Source organism: Brachyistius frenatus, unplaced genomic scaffold (genome assembly GCF_029030835.1).
Source record: "Brachyistius frenatus isolate BFR_SWC_R1_liver_20210118 unplaced genomic scaffold, ASM2903083v1 Contig_6, whole genome shotgun sequence".
NCBI lineage: Eukaryota > Metazoa > Chordata > Actinopteri > Embiotocidae > Brachyistius > Brachyistius frenatus.
In genome coordinates, this window is record NW_027210605.1 from 5,833,548 (window position 1) to 5,852,630 (window position 19,083).

The 19,083-nt window shown below is 42.0% G+C and overlaps 1 protein-coding gene across 1 annotated transcript; it reads right to left on the bottom strand.

Annotated features, from left to right (window-relative positions):
• Positions 1–11,958: 11,958 nt before the first annotated feature.
• ikzf4 (IKAROS family zinc finger 4) lies at positions 11,959–18,915 on the bottom strand. The gene is made up of 8 exons (XM_069688364.1): positions 18,826–18,915; positions 17,316–17,370; positions 17,110–17,217; positions 16,697–16,999; positions 16,395–16,562; positions 15,277–15,429; positions 15,044–15,175; positions 11,959–14,725 (listed from the first exon to the last, which is right to left on the bottom strand). The coding sequence occupies exons 2-8, from the start codon at positions 17,353–17,355 to the stop codon at positions 13,905–13,907; spliced, it is 1,725 nt and encodes a 574-aa protein (XP_069544465.1). The 5' UTR covers positions 17,356–17,370; positions 18,826–18,915; the 3' UTR covers positions 11,959–13,904.
• Between the last annotated feature and the right edge of the window lie 168 nt (positions 18,916–19,083).

Below are 19,083 nucleotides of genomic sequence, written 5' to 3' on the forward strand. Positions count from 1 at the left end.
TTAAGTTGCCCTCCTCTGTGTCAAAAGATGCTATTATGTCTGTTGTAGTTTCGGTGTTTGAGAGAGTTTTGACAACGGACAAAGTGAACATATAAGCCTGTCCCTGGGTGTCCTTTGCTTAATCCTATTACCACCACCAAAGCAGCCTCTTTCTCCAGCTCACAAAACATCCCTGCATCTGTACTACCAACCACAGAGACAGACCCGGCTTATACAGCCACATACCTTATTTCAGACAGTATAGCAGTTTACCGCATTGAATGTGTTACTTCATTTGCTTAATGTCTGAAAGAAATAAAGAAAACATATGAAACATAATGAAAACCAAGAGTCTCCTCCAACGCCTGGCAACCTGACTAACCACAGGAGTTTGGAAAGCTTTGCAGTCCTTAGCCCACCACAGTACAGGAGCAGGCAGGGTCACTTAGATAGAGCAAAGAAGATGCAAAGCAGAAGGCAAAGCCAACCAACAGGAATGAGACAGTCTCTGACTTACATGTAAAAGTGCAAATTTACAAAGGGGCTTTTTTTTTTTTTTTTTTTTTTTTGTTGTCGGTGGCATGAAATTAGACGAGAAGTTAAGGAATAAAATGAGCAGAAATTGATCAGCAGACTGCAGAGTGTTTAATTATCTGGACTTGGGGGCAATTAACAGAATATAAGAACAAATCAGAGCAAACTGAGTTGAAATACTGCAAATTAGGAGGACCACTGGAGGTGGATGGCCTACAAAAAACAAAAAATGAAAGCTAAAGAATGTATACTGGTCACAGAATATTATATCTAATGTATACAAAACTAATGTTCTGGTTGTTGTTTTTTTTTTTATCACTGGAGAACAAGGGTGAACACATGCTACAATGTGATAGGGCTTACAGAGAAATAATTGACGAACTGTGAAAAAACTGGGAGAGCGATAGCACAGACAATTTGAAAATGAGACAAATCTGGTTTGAAAGAAAAATAATAATAGGCAATCATGGACAAAAAGTGTTAGAATTTTTTGAAAAAAAAAAAAAAAAAAAAAAAAAAAAGAAGAAGAGGGATGGCTGAGTTCAAATCCCAGGCATGAGAGTGAGGTGTAAGAGTTGGTCAAGAGAGTGAGTAGAGGGGGTGCTGCCTGTGGGAGTGCTGAGGAGTCAGTGATAATTAGCTCAATTAGTGACAAAGGCAGTGTAATAAATACCGACTTAGTGTCTGGGTCCCTGCTGGCCTCTCCCTGCGCAGCCTGCGATGTGGCCCTGGCCTGATGGACAATTCATTAAACTGACAAAATACCCCACCGTCCAGGCGTGACGCAGCGAGTTAGCCCCCTGCAGGCCCAGCTCATTGTTCTAATTGTCTGGGCTGGAGTCACTTTGTGGCCGCCTCCTCTTTCACTCACCCCGCCTTCACACTCTGCCTTCAGAAAACCCACGGAGTTAATGCCCCTACCTTACTCTGCAAGTAGGTGATCGGCAGGTTGGAAAAAAAACAACCCAGTAAGAGTTCCTTGGGGTGGGGCTGCTGGTGGGGGAGGCAGTGGGATTAGCGAATGGAGGTTGCCTGGGAGTGCTGGGAGCAGCATTGATCGGAATGTAGGAGAGATGAGTCCAGAAGCTCGGATGCGGGACAAAGCGAGAGTTAATAAGGAAAGATTGAAGGGGCTGGCGACAATGGGCCGCCACCCGAGTCGAGATGAAATTGCTTCCGAGGATTATTGGGAGAGGGTGTGAGCGTTGTAGGGTTTTTGTGTGAGCATGAGTTTGGTGGGGCATTTGTGTGTTTGTGCTTCAGTGTGTGTGCAGGGGCAGGGGGAGCGCTGGATTGATGGCTGCCCCTCTGGTTGGGGAGCAGGGGACCGAGGGAGGCTAACCGGCTGTTCCCACAGTCTGTTCTGCTGCAGCCACCTTTGACACACGGGGCTGCCAGGCGGCAAGCAGGCAGCCATGGTGAGAAGGGCACAAACAAAAACAACGGCTCCACCACACAAAAGTCACTTTCTAAGGAAGGCCAGTGGAGAAGCGCAGACTGGAGCTGAGGGTGTGAAGAGGCCAGAAGAGCAGGAGAGTGTGACAGGGAGGATTAAAAAAAAAAAAAGAAGAAGAAGAAGAAAGAAATAGAGATGGTACAAAATTGTGCAGCTTAGTCCCATTTAGGTTTGGATCCTGACAGCTACTGTTTGCGAATATCTCAAGATAACAACACATTGACATTTAGCTATAGCTGGTCATGAGCCCTGGGACAAACCAAGTGTTACATGGTTAGTTTCCTGTCACAATAAATCTATTTTCTATTTTATCAGGAAAAAACAATCTCCAGGTTTTACAAGACATATCAGGGTAAAAGGTCAAGGTTAATACAGCAATTTTGCCAATTAAGTAACTTGACAATGAGAAATACAATCACATTGCCTGCAGTTGACCTGAGAACAATAGTCTCACATTAAAAGAAAATGTGTTCATGACTTAAGCCAGGAAAGGGTTTTCATTTGTACAAACTGTTCTCCTCACAGTAATGACGTGAACAGGTCACTCACCAGAGAACACCCAGACACGATGATATGGCACGACGAAGGCACAGCAGCTTCGTATTCAAATTCCAGCTGAATTTTGGAAAAAAGTTCGCCTGCTGGGTGGAGTTGGCTTTAATTTGGAGGGCGTCTGATAAAGAATTTGGAATCGAGTCGCAGCACTGAATGACAGGCTGCTTACAATAGTTGTGATGGACAATGTGGTGTGGCATGGGTCTGGCACACAATGCAGATTTGATTTCCGAGCTGACCCAACATTTTATTGTAATCCTAGTACTCAATTATGGGCCAAGTTCCAATTAATTGGGGCCTTGTTGTTGTAGGAACACCCTTATGAAGCTTGTGTAATAATCAGAAGCATTTGTTTGGTGCCACCAAGTGACCACAGGGCTATTATGTAATAAAAATGTGCATTTACAGCCTCATCACTCACATACTACATAAAGAAAAATAATCAGCTACACATCACCTAAAGTTCCAGAAACTACAGAGTGGATAAATAGCGGTCAATCCAGTTTGTGAAATTCACTCAGATTTCTAAGAAAATTATGAAAACAGCATGAGCGTGCATATGTGTTCACATGAGAGATTGTGCGCATAGTCAAGGCAGAGTGTGTGTGTGTGTGTGTGTGTGTGTGTGTGTGTGTGTGTGGGTGTGGATGGCAGCTGGGAGGCAGACACGGTCCAGGAGAATCATCCCCTAGCAACTGACCTTTTCGGCAGATGGCAGTTCCAGAGTAACAGCCACCCAGCATCACAATGGCCGTGGCCTCCTAACATCTCCATCACTTCATCATCTACTGGCCTGCCACAACCTGTCACACAGGAGAGAAGGGAAGGTTACAAGTTACATTCAGCCCAGCGCGTGAACACACACACACACACACACACACACACACACACACACACACACACACACACACACACACACACACACACACACCTCTTTTTTATTTTTTAATCCTCTTCTTGAACGCCAAAACATTAGTTTGAGTCTGCGTTTGACTGTTCTCATGTTTCCTGGGTGTGCAGCAGGGCAGAGGGAGGCATGAGAAGAGGACTGATTTAGGAGAGACACTGGACACTCACTGCTGTCTGCAAACCTTCAGACACTCTCAAACCACTGTTTTCCGCTGTTGGGTTTTCTGCACATAGTGAATCAGGGTGGGAATGTGGACAGACCACTCGACCACGGTGAGCAATCAGTATGATGTTTGTGGTCAGACTCTGTGCCCCTATGGAGCGAGATGGAGAGCAAGCCCTGCAGTTAAGGTGGGAGGGAGAAAACTGTGCAGTGTTTTTGCATGCTGTGTGCGTGTGTGTGTGTGTGTGTGTGTGTGTGTGTGTGTGTGTGTGTGTGTGTGTGTGTGTGTGTGTGTGTGTGTGTGTGTGTGTGTGTGTGTGTGTGTGTGTGTGTGTGTGATATGCCAGAGCGCTCGTCACACTTGTATAAAGATGTTCTAACTTATAGCCCCCTGCATGTGAACACACACACGAGTGAATCTGCATGGCGTGCTAATATATTTTGGGTTATCAAACTCCCCCCCCTTTACACATATACACACTTACAAACATACACACAGCATGACCTCTGGATTGTCTTGGCTTGATGGCCTCTTTTCTGTTGGCCAAGTTTTTGTTGACATTAAATACTTTTTTCAACTTCATGACTGCTGAGATAAACACCCTGAAACATCACCTCGCTCTGAACACCTAAAAGTGCTTTTCAGTTCATCACAAACACTGAAGCCAGCTTTAAAGTGATAATCTTGAAAATCTAATTCAAATAAATGTCTGTTAAATTAGTAGAGTAGAGTAGTTAGTAAATGTCTACCTATTGCCAAATGACAATGATTATTGAGCCTGTGGCCCACTTATGTAAACAGATGCATTCACAATATTACAATATAGCCTTCGTGAGTAAGTACTCCAAATTATGTTGCTTAATCAAAATGAGAAGCTGAGTAACGCTTGTTTTTGTGATCCGTGAATTTTTTATTCCACCATAGACCCAAAACTTGAGCAGAGAATGCACATCAAATTTGATGGGAACAGAAGGAGCCAAATCCAATGAGTAGGGGTGGTAGGGAAAGACGACAGGGTTGTTGACGGCGAGAAATGTGCCCGTTTTCACCACGATAAGACCGTGCGCGTTGCCATGGTGGCGAACTCAAGAGCCATCGCGCCACAGTTCAGGTCGTTTGCACCGAATGTTTCCCTCAGACGCCTCTGAACATCACAATAGAAGTCAGTACTGACAGTCGGACCCCGGGTGACGAATTCACAGAGCACAACCACACGAATGTCAAAGAAATTCCGCCTGGTTGTGTTCCTGACCTGATGCAGCTTCTTCGGTTTTGGACAGTAACGTTCTGCCCCTCTCTAAACGCAATGCCACAATAACGCCTCACCTGACGCATTGTTTTACTGCTGTAGATTTTCTGAAACATATCAATCACTCACAATTTATTTGTATAGCACATTTTAAAACACAACAAAGGTTGCCCAAAGTGCTGCACATAGACAAACAGTCATACATCCGACAAGACTGGATTCATAAAAATACGTAACATTAAAATCAAGACAATCACAAATCACATAAAAGTGCCAAGTTAAGATCAAAGTGGATAGACCAGGGGAAATCTTTTTTTTTTTTTTTTTTTTTTTTTTAAATCAAGGGTCTCTTGCCGATTTCCTGAGTTTGACACAAAATTTGATGTGCGCCATCTGCTCATGTCCATGGTGAAATCCATAGTCCATGGTTATTTTTTACCCCCCTGCTCAGTGCACATTACTGTGCTGCGCTCTGTTTGTGAGCAACAGGAGCAGTCTCCAACCTTTTTGATTGCCCCTCGTATGAACTAAACACACTGGGTGTTGGTGGCAACATTACCTGGAATTTTTGTTTTGTTTTTACAAGCGAGGCACATTTAGTGACGTGTTTTTCATCACCTAGCAGCGGAGGATAGACGGAGCTAACGCTATCGCTCTTCAACTACCAACCGACTGACATCACCCAGTCGACACTGTTTGGATTTCTGGGAAATGAAGTCCAAAACATGACTGCAATTATTGTTTATTGCCACCAAAAAGAGCAAAATGGAGATTTTTTTTTTTTTTTTTTTTCGAGATTGTTACCTAAAGTACAATTTGACAAAAGACTTAGAATTCACAGGCAATAATTTGGCAAGAACAATTATCCAAGCAGAAAAAGTAAAACTCCCTAGTTCCACATCTGTGAACTGTAAACCTGGCTCGACCAGACAAGTGACAACAAACAGATAAAGTGCTGTGTCAGAATGGGTTCCTCTGGGATTAAGTGTTTTAGATGGAAAACTGTGCGTCAGAGTGCGACTCGAAACCACTATATATTCGAGAGGAGATGACCTCCTGTAAACAGAGCGGTAATGATAGAGAACGACTCTGGGCAGGACGACCAACAGTAGAATATGTTTACAGACATCTGACAATGTATGGGTAGAGCGCAGCAGCGTCTCAGCTCTGACATCCACATGAAATATGAGCACAAACTGTGATGGAATCCATGCGACACAACATAAGCCTGTGCATAATTTCACCTGTCAGCAGGGATGAAGCATGTATTTATTCAAATCAAACAGACTTGTCAGAGATAAATTGCAGCAATATGCGTCTAGCTATATTGAATGTTAAGACTTCTCCTCATCCACATGTATCTTCGTGAAAATGTCTTCGCACAGGATTTGAATGTGTGCTGGCTTTATATAGAATATGTTGTTTTCCTTTGGTAAATATGAGCTCATTGGTGCTGTACAATGAAATATGATGAACCGGAGCAGGTCAAAATCACTACATCTGCTTTGCATTTTACCAGTGACTTTGGTCATTTAATGAACAGCTGACTATTATCTGGACCACAACACGCTGTCTTTGATTCAATAATAAGCACTGAGAAATGTGGTAATCATCTCTAATCGGGTAATATTGTTGGAAACAAAAAGAGAAATGCTCAGGTTTTGGTTTCAATTACATGCTGTGCTTTACAGCGACAGTGGGCGAGGGCTCAGCACTGACACAGCAGTAGAGGAATGTTTATTTGCTGCAGTTTAGGAGCCGAGTGGCTTGCAGGAACTGTGACACATTCCTGTGTCACTGGCTCGGCTGCTTGCAGAAGCACTTTTGCATTCAGACGCTGGCGCCCCATGTGTAAGTTCACAGCTACACAGACATGCACAACTATTCCCTTCCAGGGTGTCTTGCACACATCCACAAAATGTATCACCTCTGGAGTTTGAACACATGCCCAAAGTGTATGCAAGTGTATGCCTCATACTTCCTCTTAGTGGAAAAGTGTGCGTGTGTGTGGCAGTTGTACAGTGATTTGAAGATGCATTACTCACACCTTACTTCAGCATTATGAGGACCCCTGCCTGCAAAGTGTGCAAATATGTGTATCTGCTCACTTGCATGTCTGTGTGGCTGGCTAAGCACACATCTCCATCTTTCCCTCAGCAGTCCCATCCATTATCCCCAGCATCTGGCAGCCAAAGCCTGTAAAGAAGACATTTCTCTTGGCAAGTGTTTTTTTTTTAAAGGCAGTGACACAGGGGACAGCCAACCACAGGAGCCACACATCGTCCAATCTACATGCATACTGAAAGCTGTTTGCATAAGAGAACCGCCCCAGCGTCCTTCCCTCGCTCTCGCTCAAAACACATGCATTTTCTCTGCGTGTCCCACTCACACTTACGCACACAACATACTGCTCCCACCCCTGCTCCCCTTGTCTCTCTGCAATATACTCACCCAAGCTTTGAGGCCTAATCACTTCCAGAACCACAGCTATCCTGCAAAACATGCCAGCAATCTTTCAATACATTTTGCACCCTAAAAAGTTCCTTCTGGCCCCAAAAGAATAATGTTTTATTGTTGAGTGTAATACATGGCCTGGCTGGTTGGACTTAAACTGCTGAAGCTCAAAGTGCTGTGTTTTTATGTACAAATGTGTTCAACTTAGTGATATTGAATACTACATGTTTTTGACATCAGCAATGTCCAAAGTGCTAAGTTAAATAAAGAAAATTGCTCTGTAAATATCATAATTTGGGATGAAAAGGCCTCAAACCCACAACGCTGACTTGTGAAGGAGAAGATTTACAGATGAATTACACCGAGTGCACCTGAACGTGTCCTGGGCTGACGCTCAGCTTCTGAATAATAAACACATTCTTAGTATAATTGAAATGGCACGATAAGAGCATTATTTAATACCATGTGCAGTGTGTGGCCCATTCAGGGTACAGCTGCAATGAACAGCAAGCATGTGGAAGGACATCTTTGTTTAACTTGGCTGCTTCTCATAGCGTTTCTGGCATCTGGATCATCTAAAACACAAATGGGTGTGTTAGCTTGATAGAATAATTGCTCTGATTTTGATGGGCAACCAGCTACACATCTGTCTAGCAGCCAGAACGTTTCCATTGTAAATCTTGTGGGATAAAATCAACTTTGTTTGAGTCCAGCTTGATTCACTTTTTAGAAGATACTGCAAGGATCGGACGTTTTTGGAAGGGGTTTCCTGCCTTGTTTGTAGTGTACTTCTTTCTTCTTCAGCTTTAATCTTTGTGGTTGTACAACACGTGGCATGCTCCCCTGAGGCACTGGAGAAGAAATAATAAGGGTAGAATATTTGTATCCCTTAGGTCAAATTGAACCTGTGCTTTTCACCTACTTTAAATGCTCATGAGTTAGTTCTGCACACAGGCTGCTCAATACACACCACAATCAGCTCTGCTGGTATTTTAACCTCAAACCATCTCGACTCTCGAGATAGTAATACTAACTAACGAGCCAATACACCTTACCTCACGGGAAATGTAGTTAACTATTTCAAAGTGAATATCAAATGTGACACATCGTACTGTTTACCGGAGTAAATGTCTGCATCTCAGACTAAAGTAATCTCCAACATTTTTCTTCATGTTGAGTGATTGTGTTAGCTATACACATATGAAGCCTTGTGCAGCTGTCACTGCACGCTTTCACTGTGGATCATTGCTGATGCTGGATGCCTTAAGTCAGCACTGAGGGCAACAACGCAGATACCTCTAATCATGTCAGTTACAATGACCAGTGTCGACCCGTAAATTGTTAAACGCTGCCATCTAGTGGCAATATATTTACATTACAATCTAAAATTGGTTTATTCATATATTCTGGAGAAATATACACAGAACTGGACAACGATGTGAAATAAATGTTTTTTAATTATTTTATTTTTTTTTTTTTTTTTATTGTTGTTGTTGTTGTTTTTAAAATCGAACAGTTGTATTATGTACATGAATAAAAGGTTTCAAGTTTGCTATTAACTACAACCACGGCAAAAAACAAACAAAAAAACATGACCACAAATCCGCAGCAGTTTGTAGGCTACCAGCCAGGTGTGCTGATTTCAGCTCAACTAGTAACTGCGCACCGACCTGCAAGTATCCTGTAGTAGTTTCGAGCAGGTGGAGAAAGGTCCAGCTGCGGCCTGGAGACCAGGTGGGTGTATGCCGCTAGACGTGAGTTTAGCCGTGTGCTAATATCTTGGTTTGAGCAACCGCCAAAGAAGGTAACGAAGAGGAAGAGGAAGAGAAGGAGGAGGAGGAAGAGCAGGCGCAGCTGTGGAAGTAGGAGCAACAGGTAAGGCCACGTTGCTACTACTACGGAGCGCTGCGTAAACCACAGCTCAGTCCAGCTAAAGCCTAATAAACCGTGTCTGTGTGCAATCAACTAAAATTTAAACAAATTTAAATAAAAGAAAAGTTGTTGTTTTTTTTTGGGTTTTTTTTGCAGCTGTTTAACATCAGCTGGATTCGATGGTGCAGCGTCAGTGTTTTGTTTGCGCAGACAGGAAACTGTCGTTAACTCAGCCTGCCATTACGTGTGTTTGGGGGGGTAGTCCACCAGTTTTCTTCTTTTTCTTCCGTGCGGACCACATGTAGTTTTGTCAGTCTTCCTGTTACCGGTGTGGAAACACCAATAGCAATTTCTCCTCATTTAAGAGGTTTGTGACAGCATAACATTTATGTAGGCTGGTATTGATGGCAGAAATTGCAACATTTATAATTTTTTCACGTTAGCCGTCTACTTGAATTGCTTTTATTGTACTTTTCCACTTGCAATTTTAAGGTTTTGGACTTTTGGAATAAAAGAACAAATTGAACCACAGAGAATTTCACTCTTTAAGAGAATACTATGACTCGAACCAATTGGTATTTGTCATGATTAAGTCAAACAGACCTTAATGGAGAGTTCACGGATATGACAAAGTTTGTCCATAATACAGTCACTCGGAGAGCACAACATATCAACAAAAACTCTTATCAAAGGCCAGATGTTTAGATTTATTTCAATGAATTACTAAAAGTTAGTTAATCAAGCTATTTTTAGCTGCAGTATCAAAAGAAAATAACATAACTCTCACAAATAATAAAGGCACCCACCCTTAACTGGAACCACAGCACCTAAACCTCCCAGAAACCTACAGGGAAAACCCACAGATTCAATCTAGTGGCAAGAGTGGCATTAAAAATGATCAAACTTGATTGGAAAACAGTCAGCTACAGTGTTTTAGTGGTGTGTTGCAAATGGATTAAAACATGATAAACAAACCTATCAGAGAAGCATGCAGTCTGAAAGCTTCCTGTTGAAGACAGGTGGTGATTCTTTGTAAATTCACAAGTAAAGCTCGGCACGGTCGCACGGGGATTGAGCAGATTATTTCCTCTGAATTGTAAAATCTGCATATATAGGCTACCGCAATGTTTTTCAAGCTGTTCCGAGTACTCAGATTAGCCACAATAGTCTCGTGTAGATTCCATTGCTTCAAAGCAGCTTGCTTTCGTCAACTAATTTGTTGACGATGTTTTACATGAGCGTTGGCATTGGGTGAGGATGATAGGGGTGTGTTTGCATGATCTGTTTATATCATGGCTGCAGATTTAGAGCATTTGGAGATGATTACAGTTGTGGTTTTAAACTGCACATGTAGTAAAATTGTCAGAACACCCTCTTTCTCAAGATTAAAACCCGCTGCACAACTCTTTTTCAGTACAGCATGCTTGGGCCACATGCCTTCATCAGAGTGGTGATGAGTGCATTGACGCTCATAATGGTTTGCACCTTCATAAGTGTGTGTTGTTTCTATATAATACTGGCTTTATCCATTGTGTTTTTACTAATCCAGTCACAAGTAAATGCCAGACTATAATACCAGATTTTTTTTTTTTTAATTAGTTTAAATGCAGCTGTTACAAATACCCTGGGTTTAAACTAGAAGAATTGGTGAATAACCAAAGCAAAGCAGCTGTACAATCGTTTTGCACGTGAAGGGATTTTTTTTTTTTTTGGCACACATAATGCTTATTTGTAATTGGGACTGTTTTGCGCGAGATTTGACTTTATTTATGTACTTTGGCACCTGGAATTTGTATGTAGGAGCTGCCGAGACAAGGTTTTCCACTGCTGAAGACAGAAAAGGTCAAAATAACCTGAGACAGACACAGCAAAGGTCTGACATGTAGGCCAAAAGGTCACATGAGCACAAAGCACAGCAATTTCAGGTTGGTTCAGGTTAGTCCCTGCTTTGAACACTAACATCTATATCAGATGTTTCTCAATAAACAATACATTGCTTACCTGTATATGTAAAGTTGTATCATTAGCTATAGAAAAATTGTTAAATGCTTCTTTTTTTTTTTAAAGATTTATTGCAGTGGACCACATATTTGTTAAAGTAAGACTAATGATGTATAATATGTGCTTTTTGTGAGAGTAAACTAATTTCAAAAGCGCAAAATTATTTTTATAATTAAGAATTATTTTAATGAAGATATAAAAAAAATTAAAACAAAAGGGAGTAATAATCTAATAATCTCTTTTCAGAGACATTTTTATCAAATATTTTATGGGTTGATTATGATACCCCTTTACAGTCCATATGAACTTCCTTTACTGTCCATATAGAATGATTTATCTTGTATATATTAAAAAAAAATGGAACTACTATAATTTTCACTGGTAAAGTGATGATAAAACTTGTGGTTACATGGTGAATATCTGCTTTTCACATGTAATTTTTTTTCTATAATGCAGGTCTTTTAAGCAACTCACTCATGGGATTCCCTACATGTTAGACCCATGAATTATTGCTCGTTATATTGGTTGTTTTTCACTCTCCACGGGTTCTTAGTGGCAGATTTTGTTTCTTGGTAGTAGTTCTATTAGTGTATCTACATGGTGATATATTTCCTGCAAAAGCCTGTATAATAACATTGGGGCTTTTTGTAAAATATTATACTTAAAATATCTCGACTCTGGTCTGTTTTTTTTTTTATTGTCACTAAGGAGAAAGTCCTTAAGTTTTTTTTGAGCGATAAATCAGCAAGGAGGTGTGGATGCTATCAAAGGCAAACTAGAGAAAATCCCTTTTACAATAAATGTAACTTTATTGAAAGTAAAAAGTTTTGAGAATATCGAGGGGCACACATTTGTAACTGCAAGAACATCTTGGAAAGCAACATGACTTTTTGAAATAATGAGGCAGTTGTACATCTTTAACTTTGAGGTAAAGTGTTTTGTCATGTTACATCATTCACAAAATATTGTATAACATTGAGTCCACACAAGGAGACAAAAAAAAAATTCCATGCCTCATTTTCACTTTTTGAAATTACTTCACATTTCAAAAAAATAATTCACAATTCAGGTAAAAGCAGAAAATGACAAGCACACATGCTATATTCCATTCACACACACATTTCTCTACTTATCAAACCAAGTGCATTTTTAAATTACTTTTTTTCTCAAACTTTCAAGTACATTTTGTCTGCTATTAAAAGGAAATCAAGTTAAACTATGAAGCAGCAAACCCACAATAACAAGTAAGAATACTGAGTTTGGTCTCGTTCATGTTCCCAATATTAACATTATCAGATAACTCACCATACTGTAGCAATAAGGTATTTGGGTGCTATAAAGAAGCAGGAGGTAACATTTCATGGACTTGAGGAATATGCTGGATAAGATTTGGAATATAGCTGATTAAATACACCAAGGCTGAAACAAACAACACTAAATAGATAATCACAAGTGATAACTGAACAGATCCAAACTGATTTGTTGTATTTTAAATCATTTCTTAACTCACATTATGGAAATTGTTTAAAATCTCAGCTTCAGCCACTGAGCGCAAAACCACAAAACAATTGTTTTAGTTGAACTGATGTTTAACTCAGTCACACGTTGCAGCAAACTTGAGTGCAGACCGCAGAACCAGTGCAGCGCTGTGGGATTCTGTAGAAGGCCGGCTCCGTTAAAAATAATCTTGTGTTGCAAATTAGATGATCAGTTATTGTGAGTATTATGCAGTTTTATCAGTGCAGTAGAACAATCGCAGGAAAAAAAAAAAAAAAAAAAAATTGTAAATCCATCAAGTGTTTCAGAAAAAGATGTTCATATATAAGCAGGGAACCTAAAAGTGCAATCCTGTATAGGTATAGCACCCTACGTCATCTCAGTCAAGTTCTTACTCTACAGTACATGGCTCATGGTCTGATCTGCACCAGTATTCTAAGGCTCACTTTAAAATCCAAAAACCTATTTTATGTTTGAGCCCTAAACTCCCATTTCACCCTCAGGAGTGTTTTCAAGTTTGTTTCCTTCGTGCTCTGTCCTGAATATTCCCACTTCTGAGTCGACCTCACACACTGTTAAAACCGTGCTGTAAACAATATGTATTCCCACAACAGCGTACCACTGTAGGAGTTAAGGCAATCCATTTTTCTGTGCTTCGTCTGTGACAAAAGCTCCTCCCAAACCCAGAGGCACAAAGCTCTCAGTGCATATTAAGCGTACCTGAAGCACACTTCACAAAATACCCTCCTCAACCACAAAAGCAAAGCTCTTAGTGCACGCTAAGCAATATGATTCTCAAAATGTAAATGCCGTGCTGTTCTTAAACGGCACATGCACACAATCTCCTAAAAGCGCTAACTACTCAAAATCACTCAAAGATGGCTAGTCAAGATTTTTGAGCACCAGTCCCCCCCAGTTTTTTTGTTTTTTTTAAGAGGAAATCCCCAAAGAAGGCACTTTTGAAGTAAAACCAGTAGTTCTGCCATATGATTTCATATGGGAGTGCAATCAATCATAGAATGTAATTTGCCTCCACTGAACTTTAACTGGTGCAATGAAGAGATTCTTCACGCGCGTCCGCATTTAGTATAATAAATATTCGCACAATAAAATCACAAATCCTTCTAGTTATACTGGGGATTTAAAGCAACTGATCTGGTGCAGAACAAACGTGAGCCCACAACTTTAGAGAGCAGCAGTCACCTCTCCTCATCCAGACACTTTTCGCCTCTCCTCAGCCCACCTGGTGCTCTCCACGGCTGATGTGAGACGAGAATTCGTAGCGGTCCTGGCTGCTGTGGCCACAGATGTTGCACTCGAACGGTTGGCGGAAGCCGTGACAACCCATGTGGATGGTGAACATGACATGGTCCAGAAAGAGGATGCGGCAGTGCCGACAGTGGAAGGAGCGCACAGGCCTTCCATCCCGGTCTAACACCTGCACAGTGTCCCTGGAACAAATGGGCGAGCCAGGGCGCCTCTTAACTATGGTAGGGGGCACAGGACACGCTCGCTCCCACTCTGGGTTCAAGTCTTTGGCCTGGCTGGGGCTGGAAGTGGGATGGCTGCGGGGCAGTGCTGGGGTTTGGTAGTGGAGGTGGTGGTTGTTGGAGGTACTTGTCGGGGCTGTAGCCCTTGTGCTCTGCTCTTCTGCTGTGCTCTCTGTGTCTGTAGAGTCGGGACAGCCGTTGGGTGAGGTGGTGTGGCTATGTGCTGAGGGCTGGTCATCACGGCCTTCGCCTGCCTCCCGCCCAGCCAGGCTAAGGGATATCGCTGCCAGCCCACCTCCAGTATGGGCTCGGGGGCCCTGAGGAGTCACGTTGCTGTTGATGGAGCCCATAACTGTGCGGAGCTCTGACAGGAAGGCAGGATGGAGCTGAGACAGTGCAGGCGACACATGGCTCTCGTTTTTTCCTCTCGCACAGTGGAGATGTGAACCAGCCAGCCCAGCTGGGTCTCCAGCAGACTGAGAGCCCATGAGGTCCCCCTCCTTCTCAGAGCTAGAGGACAATTCGTAAGGTGCTTCAGGTGGGTCAAGGTGCATGTGCTTTTCACCTATAAAAAGGACATATCAGCGATTAACAGCAATTCAGATGGAGCGTCCCTTTGATTGATCACATCTGCTTTCTTAGGCCTATTGTACAGATGCAACATTAACCCAGTGGCTCCATAGTGACACAAGTATGTTGATATTTGGCTGACTTGCACTGCAGGACGGGTAATAATGTTAAAACTCTTTCTTTATAAGTCCCCTATGAAGCTGAAAACATATCATTCTTATTGTAGATATAAATTACATTGTGTAATGAGTTCTAAATATATTTCTACACTCACAGAAAATATGAAAACTTTATTCTGTTAAAAATAACTCACCCAAAAACTTCTGTGGTGTTGACCGCTTGCGTTTGGTGATGCTAATAGCCAGTCTGTCCACAAAATGGATTTTGTCAGTGGACGGCTGGATTGCAGGTTTGGTAACTCTCTCCATATTTGCGGACTCTTCACCTTCAACCAGAGAACCCCACTCAAACATCGATATACCAAAGACTTACGTGCATAAGTAAGCAAAACTTGCTTGAGTAAGTTTCATGTTTGTGATGTGTTACCTTGCGCTGTCTGTTTGTTGACTGCTGTCTGGTGGTCCAGAGTCTTCAGATAACTGTGGCAGCGCTCCAGATGTTCCTCCAGCGTGCTCTGTTGTTTGTAGCTGCGACTGCAGTAGCTGCACTTGAAAGGTTTTCCCACCGTCGGAGAAGGAACTAAAATTCAGAGAGAAATTATTTAATTGATTTCTGCTGAGAAACAAAAAAAATGGCCAGAATATTAACCGATAGATGATGGATACTAGATCAAATGTATGGCTTATTGTAGCTTGATAAAATGCCTACTGTTGGAGTAATGGTATTTACTTGTTTATGAGAGGGGATTTTTATTTAAAAAAAAAAAAAAAATGATTACAGGCTAAATTTGGATTTCCCCCTTAATTTGTAATTCCTGACATTAAACTATGTTGCTTGACAGCGATAACGAAAAAACGCCTAACCCCTTCACCGCAACGTTCCACCGTCGTAAGCAGTCGGAAAAACTGACGTCATTTCACTGAAATCCAGTTTGTAACAATCTCTTCTTCGAAAATGAACCTGAGCCCCGTAAAGATCCACCATGACCTATTGTACCAAGACTGTATGTGCGCACCTGTGAATTGCTGTTGAAAAATTGAAAGCACTTACAGGATTTCCTGTTTTCAAAAACTTAAATGTCATAGTTGTCATGTGTTTTACAGAAAATTCTCGTAAAGGAGACCTATTTCCTCTGAGCTTCAAAGAAGAAGGAAATGGACCATCACTACTGTTTCACAAATTACACTGAATCGCAGTAAGGATTAGTATTGTTTTGCAACAACTACATCCATCAACTTCAATAGCTAAACAAGTCCACTACTAAAGGAGCTCTTCATGGAAGATGTGTTCGGTGCTGTTGCACTTAAAACCGAGATAGCCATCAATCGTTGGCTGATTTTGGCTGTTATCAGTGTCAGCCTGCCAGATTATATGTGTGTGCACCAAAACTGTCCCAGATGTGGATGTAGCATCTGTCAGTCATACTGTATGTAGGGCAGGCTCAGGCTAGATACCCAGGTGTAATACGTGGCAAGAAGAAACACCAAATTGTGGCCCGCGTGTTTGGCAGAATAATTTTGCTTTCAGGGAGCTCATTGATTTACCTGCATGTGTACGTAGATGTCCAGCCAGAGCATCTCTCCGACGGCAAGCATAGTTGCAGATGGGACATTTGAAAGGCTTCTCTCCTGAATGCAACTTAATGTGGCGCAACAAGTTCCCCTTCTGGGTGAAGGACGCTCCACACTGGTTGCACTGGAACGGCCGCTCACCTATGAACACATGGAAGGACTGAGGATTTTAGAGGGAAATCATTTTAAGTATTGTCTTTATTGACCCGGGGGCAATAATACATGTTCTCCATATATTTTGTTTTACACTGTCATGACCTAGGCCTTGCTCTCACCTGTGTGGCTACGCTTGTGCACCATCAGCACATTGGGTCCAATGCAGATCATTCCGCACACCTCACATTGGAGCTTCCCATTGGGAAGCCGGATAGGTGCTGGTGACGCAGAATTCGGACTGGCCATCTCATTGTAAGTGGTTGCTCTGTCTCTTCCAGCCCCAGCAAACTCTGCGCTCCCTTCTTCCATGGGGTCCCCTCTGTCATCCTTCCCGCTCTCACCCCTCACAGCCTCTTTGTTCTCTAACTGTGGAGCACCTGATGACTCATCGTCGCTGCACAGCTCAACCTTGATGGAGTTTGCTTTGTGTAAAGAGAATGAGGGGAAAACATTTTTGCTTTCATACATAATATGAATGAAGTATGCTACACAGACCATATGGCCACAGTGTAACAAAGTAATGATAACTAACCACTGAGGGAGCGGTGTGGAGAGGACTGCTGACTGTTTGGAGATCTCGCAGAAGGGCCCTGCAACCTGCCATAAAAATCCTGTTCCATTGATGACTCTCCTCCATTACCTGAAATACAAATATGCCCATGTTATTAAAGTAAACATTAATGTCTGGAGACAGCTTACACAAGTGTACAATAGTTTTTCTTTTACATATAAACTTACCTTGTGCATATGAGCGTCCATTGCAGTCATCAGCATTCATTCTCTCACCAAATGCCTACAGAAATGTAATTCAAAGACACATTGTAAATATGAACTTCCCCATTCATAATTAGAATTTCTGAAAAAATTAAATTTTCCAACTCTTTGTCACGTGAAAACTTTATATCGTACCTTTGATACTAATATAAATTATACTTAGTAGTTATTTGTTGCTACAAGAAGGAGGTTACAAAGCAAATAGCTTTCTGCTCTCGGTTCTAAGTGTCTAATTACAAGTTTACTGTGATAAACTAATCAAGTAAACCTGGGTTCTGCCCTGCTATTTCTGTATCCTGTAGATTCTTCTCCACTGTGGCCAGTGAATGAATATGAGAGGCTTCACATTTATAGAAAGCTAATGCCCAAGAGTGTTGAAGGAGGAGTTAAAACTTAAGGGAGTAGACATAATAGCTGCAACGCGTTTAAATATAAAGCAAGCCAGTGCAACACCATCACAAATGTACTATATTATGTTCATGATATATCATATATTATATTATCAGCTCAATAAAGTTTAATGTTACATTTTGTTGAGAGGTTATGCTTATAGCTTGTATTTATATCTAGCAAATTTTTGGGGAATGTTTTGTTATTTATTTATTAACTGTTCCTGTTATATTGTCCACCCCCTCTGGATGCAACACACTAATATTTAACAGTGTGAGAAATGTACTGTCGGTTGAATAAATGATAATTTCCCCCTGTCGACAAAGTGAGGTATGTAGACTACACCAAGAGCAGACTACACTGGTGTTGCTGGGTTACAACGTCTTCCTCAGACATACAGCATGTTGATCTCAGATGACCAGAATAGACGACGCTTACACGTTGAACAGAGAACTGCAGAAGACCAAGATATAAAAGGCTGCGCCTTTTGCTCAAATGGATGACAACAGTGGACTTTGGAGCGAGCGGGGGGCGGAGACAACGCATCGCAGGGAAAATTAATATCCTGGCATTGGCCGCGCATGGGGAGCAACAGGCGCTGATGCAGCCGGGAGACGCGCCAGTCACACCAGGGCACGGCGATTAAAAAAAAAAAAAAAAAAAAAAAAGAAAAAGGGACGCGCACAAGCGCCGACCCTTGCTTGACAATCCTCTCTGCCCGCAGATGGCTGACTGTGCATTAAAACATGTATATTTTCAAATAACTATCACGCTTCTCCATACATCCGTGGCTACTTGTCTCAGCTGCTCGGTGGATTTCTTCCGTAATGACACCAACCAGCTTGTGGACGGTCGAGACAGCGACGAGACACAACGGCAATTTGTTGCAGGAGTTGCGATTGTCCAAATTGTCCGCATGAACGCGGCTGTCATCCAACACTGACCGCGTCAAACTGGCCTGGGCTATACAATGTTTCTCATGAGCCGTTGCTATGGCACCCGACCACACGACAAATGGCATTCACCCTACCAACTACTCAAAAACATGCCGTACCTCCGAATTAATACCGATGGATGGTCTTACCAAGTGCCGCGGTGGAGTCCACAAGCCTCTTCCGTACCTGGCGACCGATCGGTGTTTTCCTTTTTAATTGTCTGAATAGCTGTTTGTTTTCCCAGGCGACGACAGCATCTCCGGGATTTTTTTTTTTTTTTTTTTTTTTTTTTTTTTTTTTTACCTGGGAATCCCAAACAACTTCCGGGCCCATGCTGGGATACAGACCGAATAATTGTACAACAGAGCTCCTGATTTAGTGATTGTCGAATGCATCGATGCATGTCA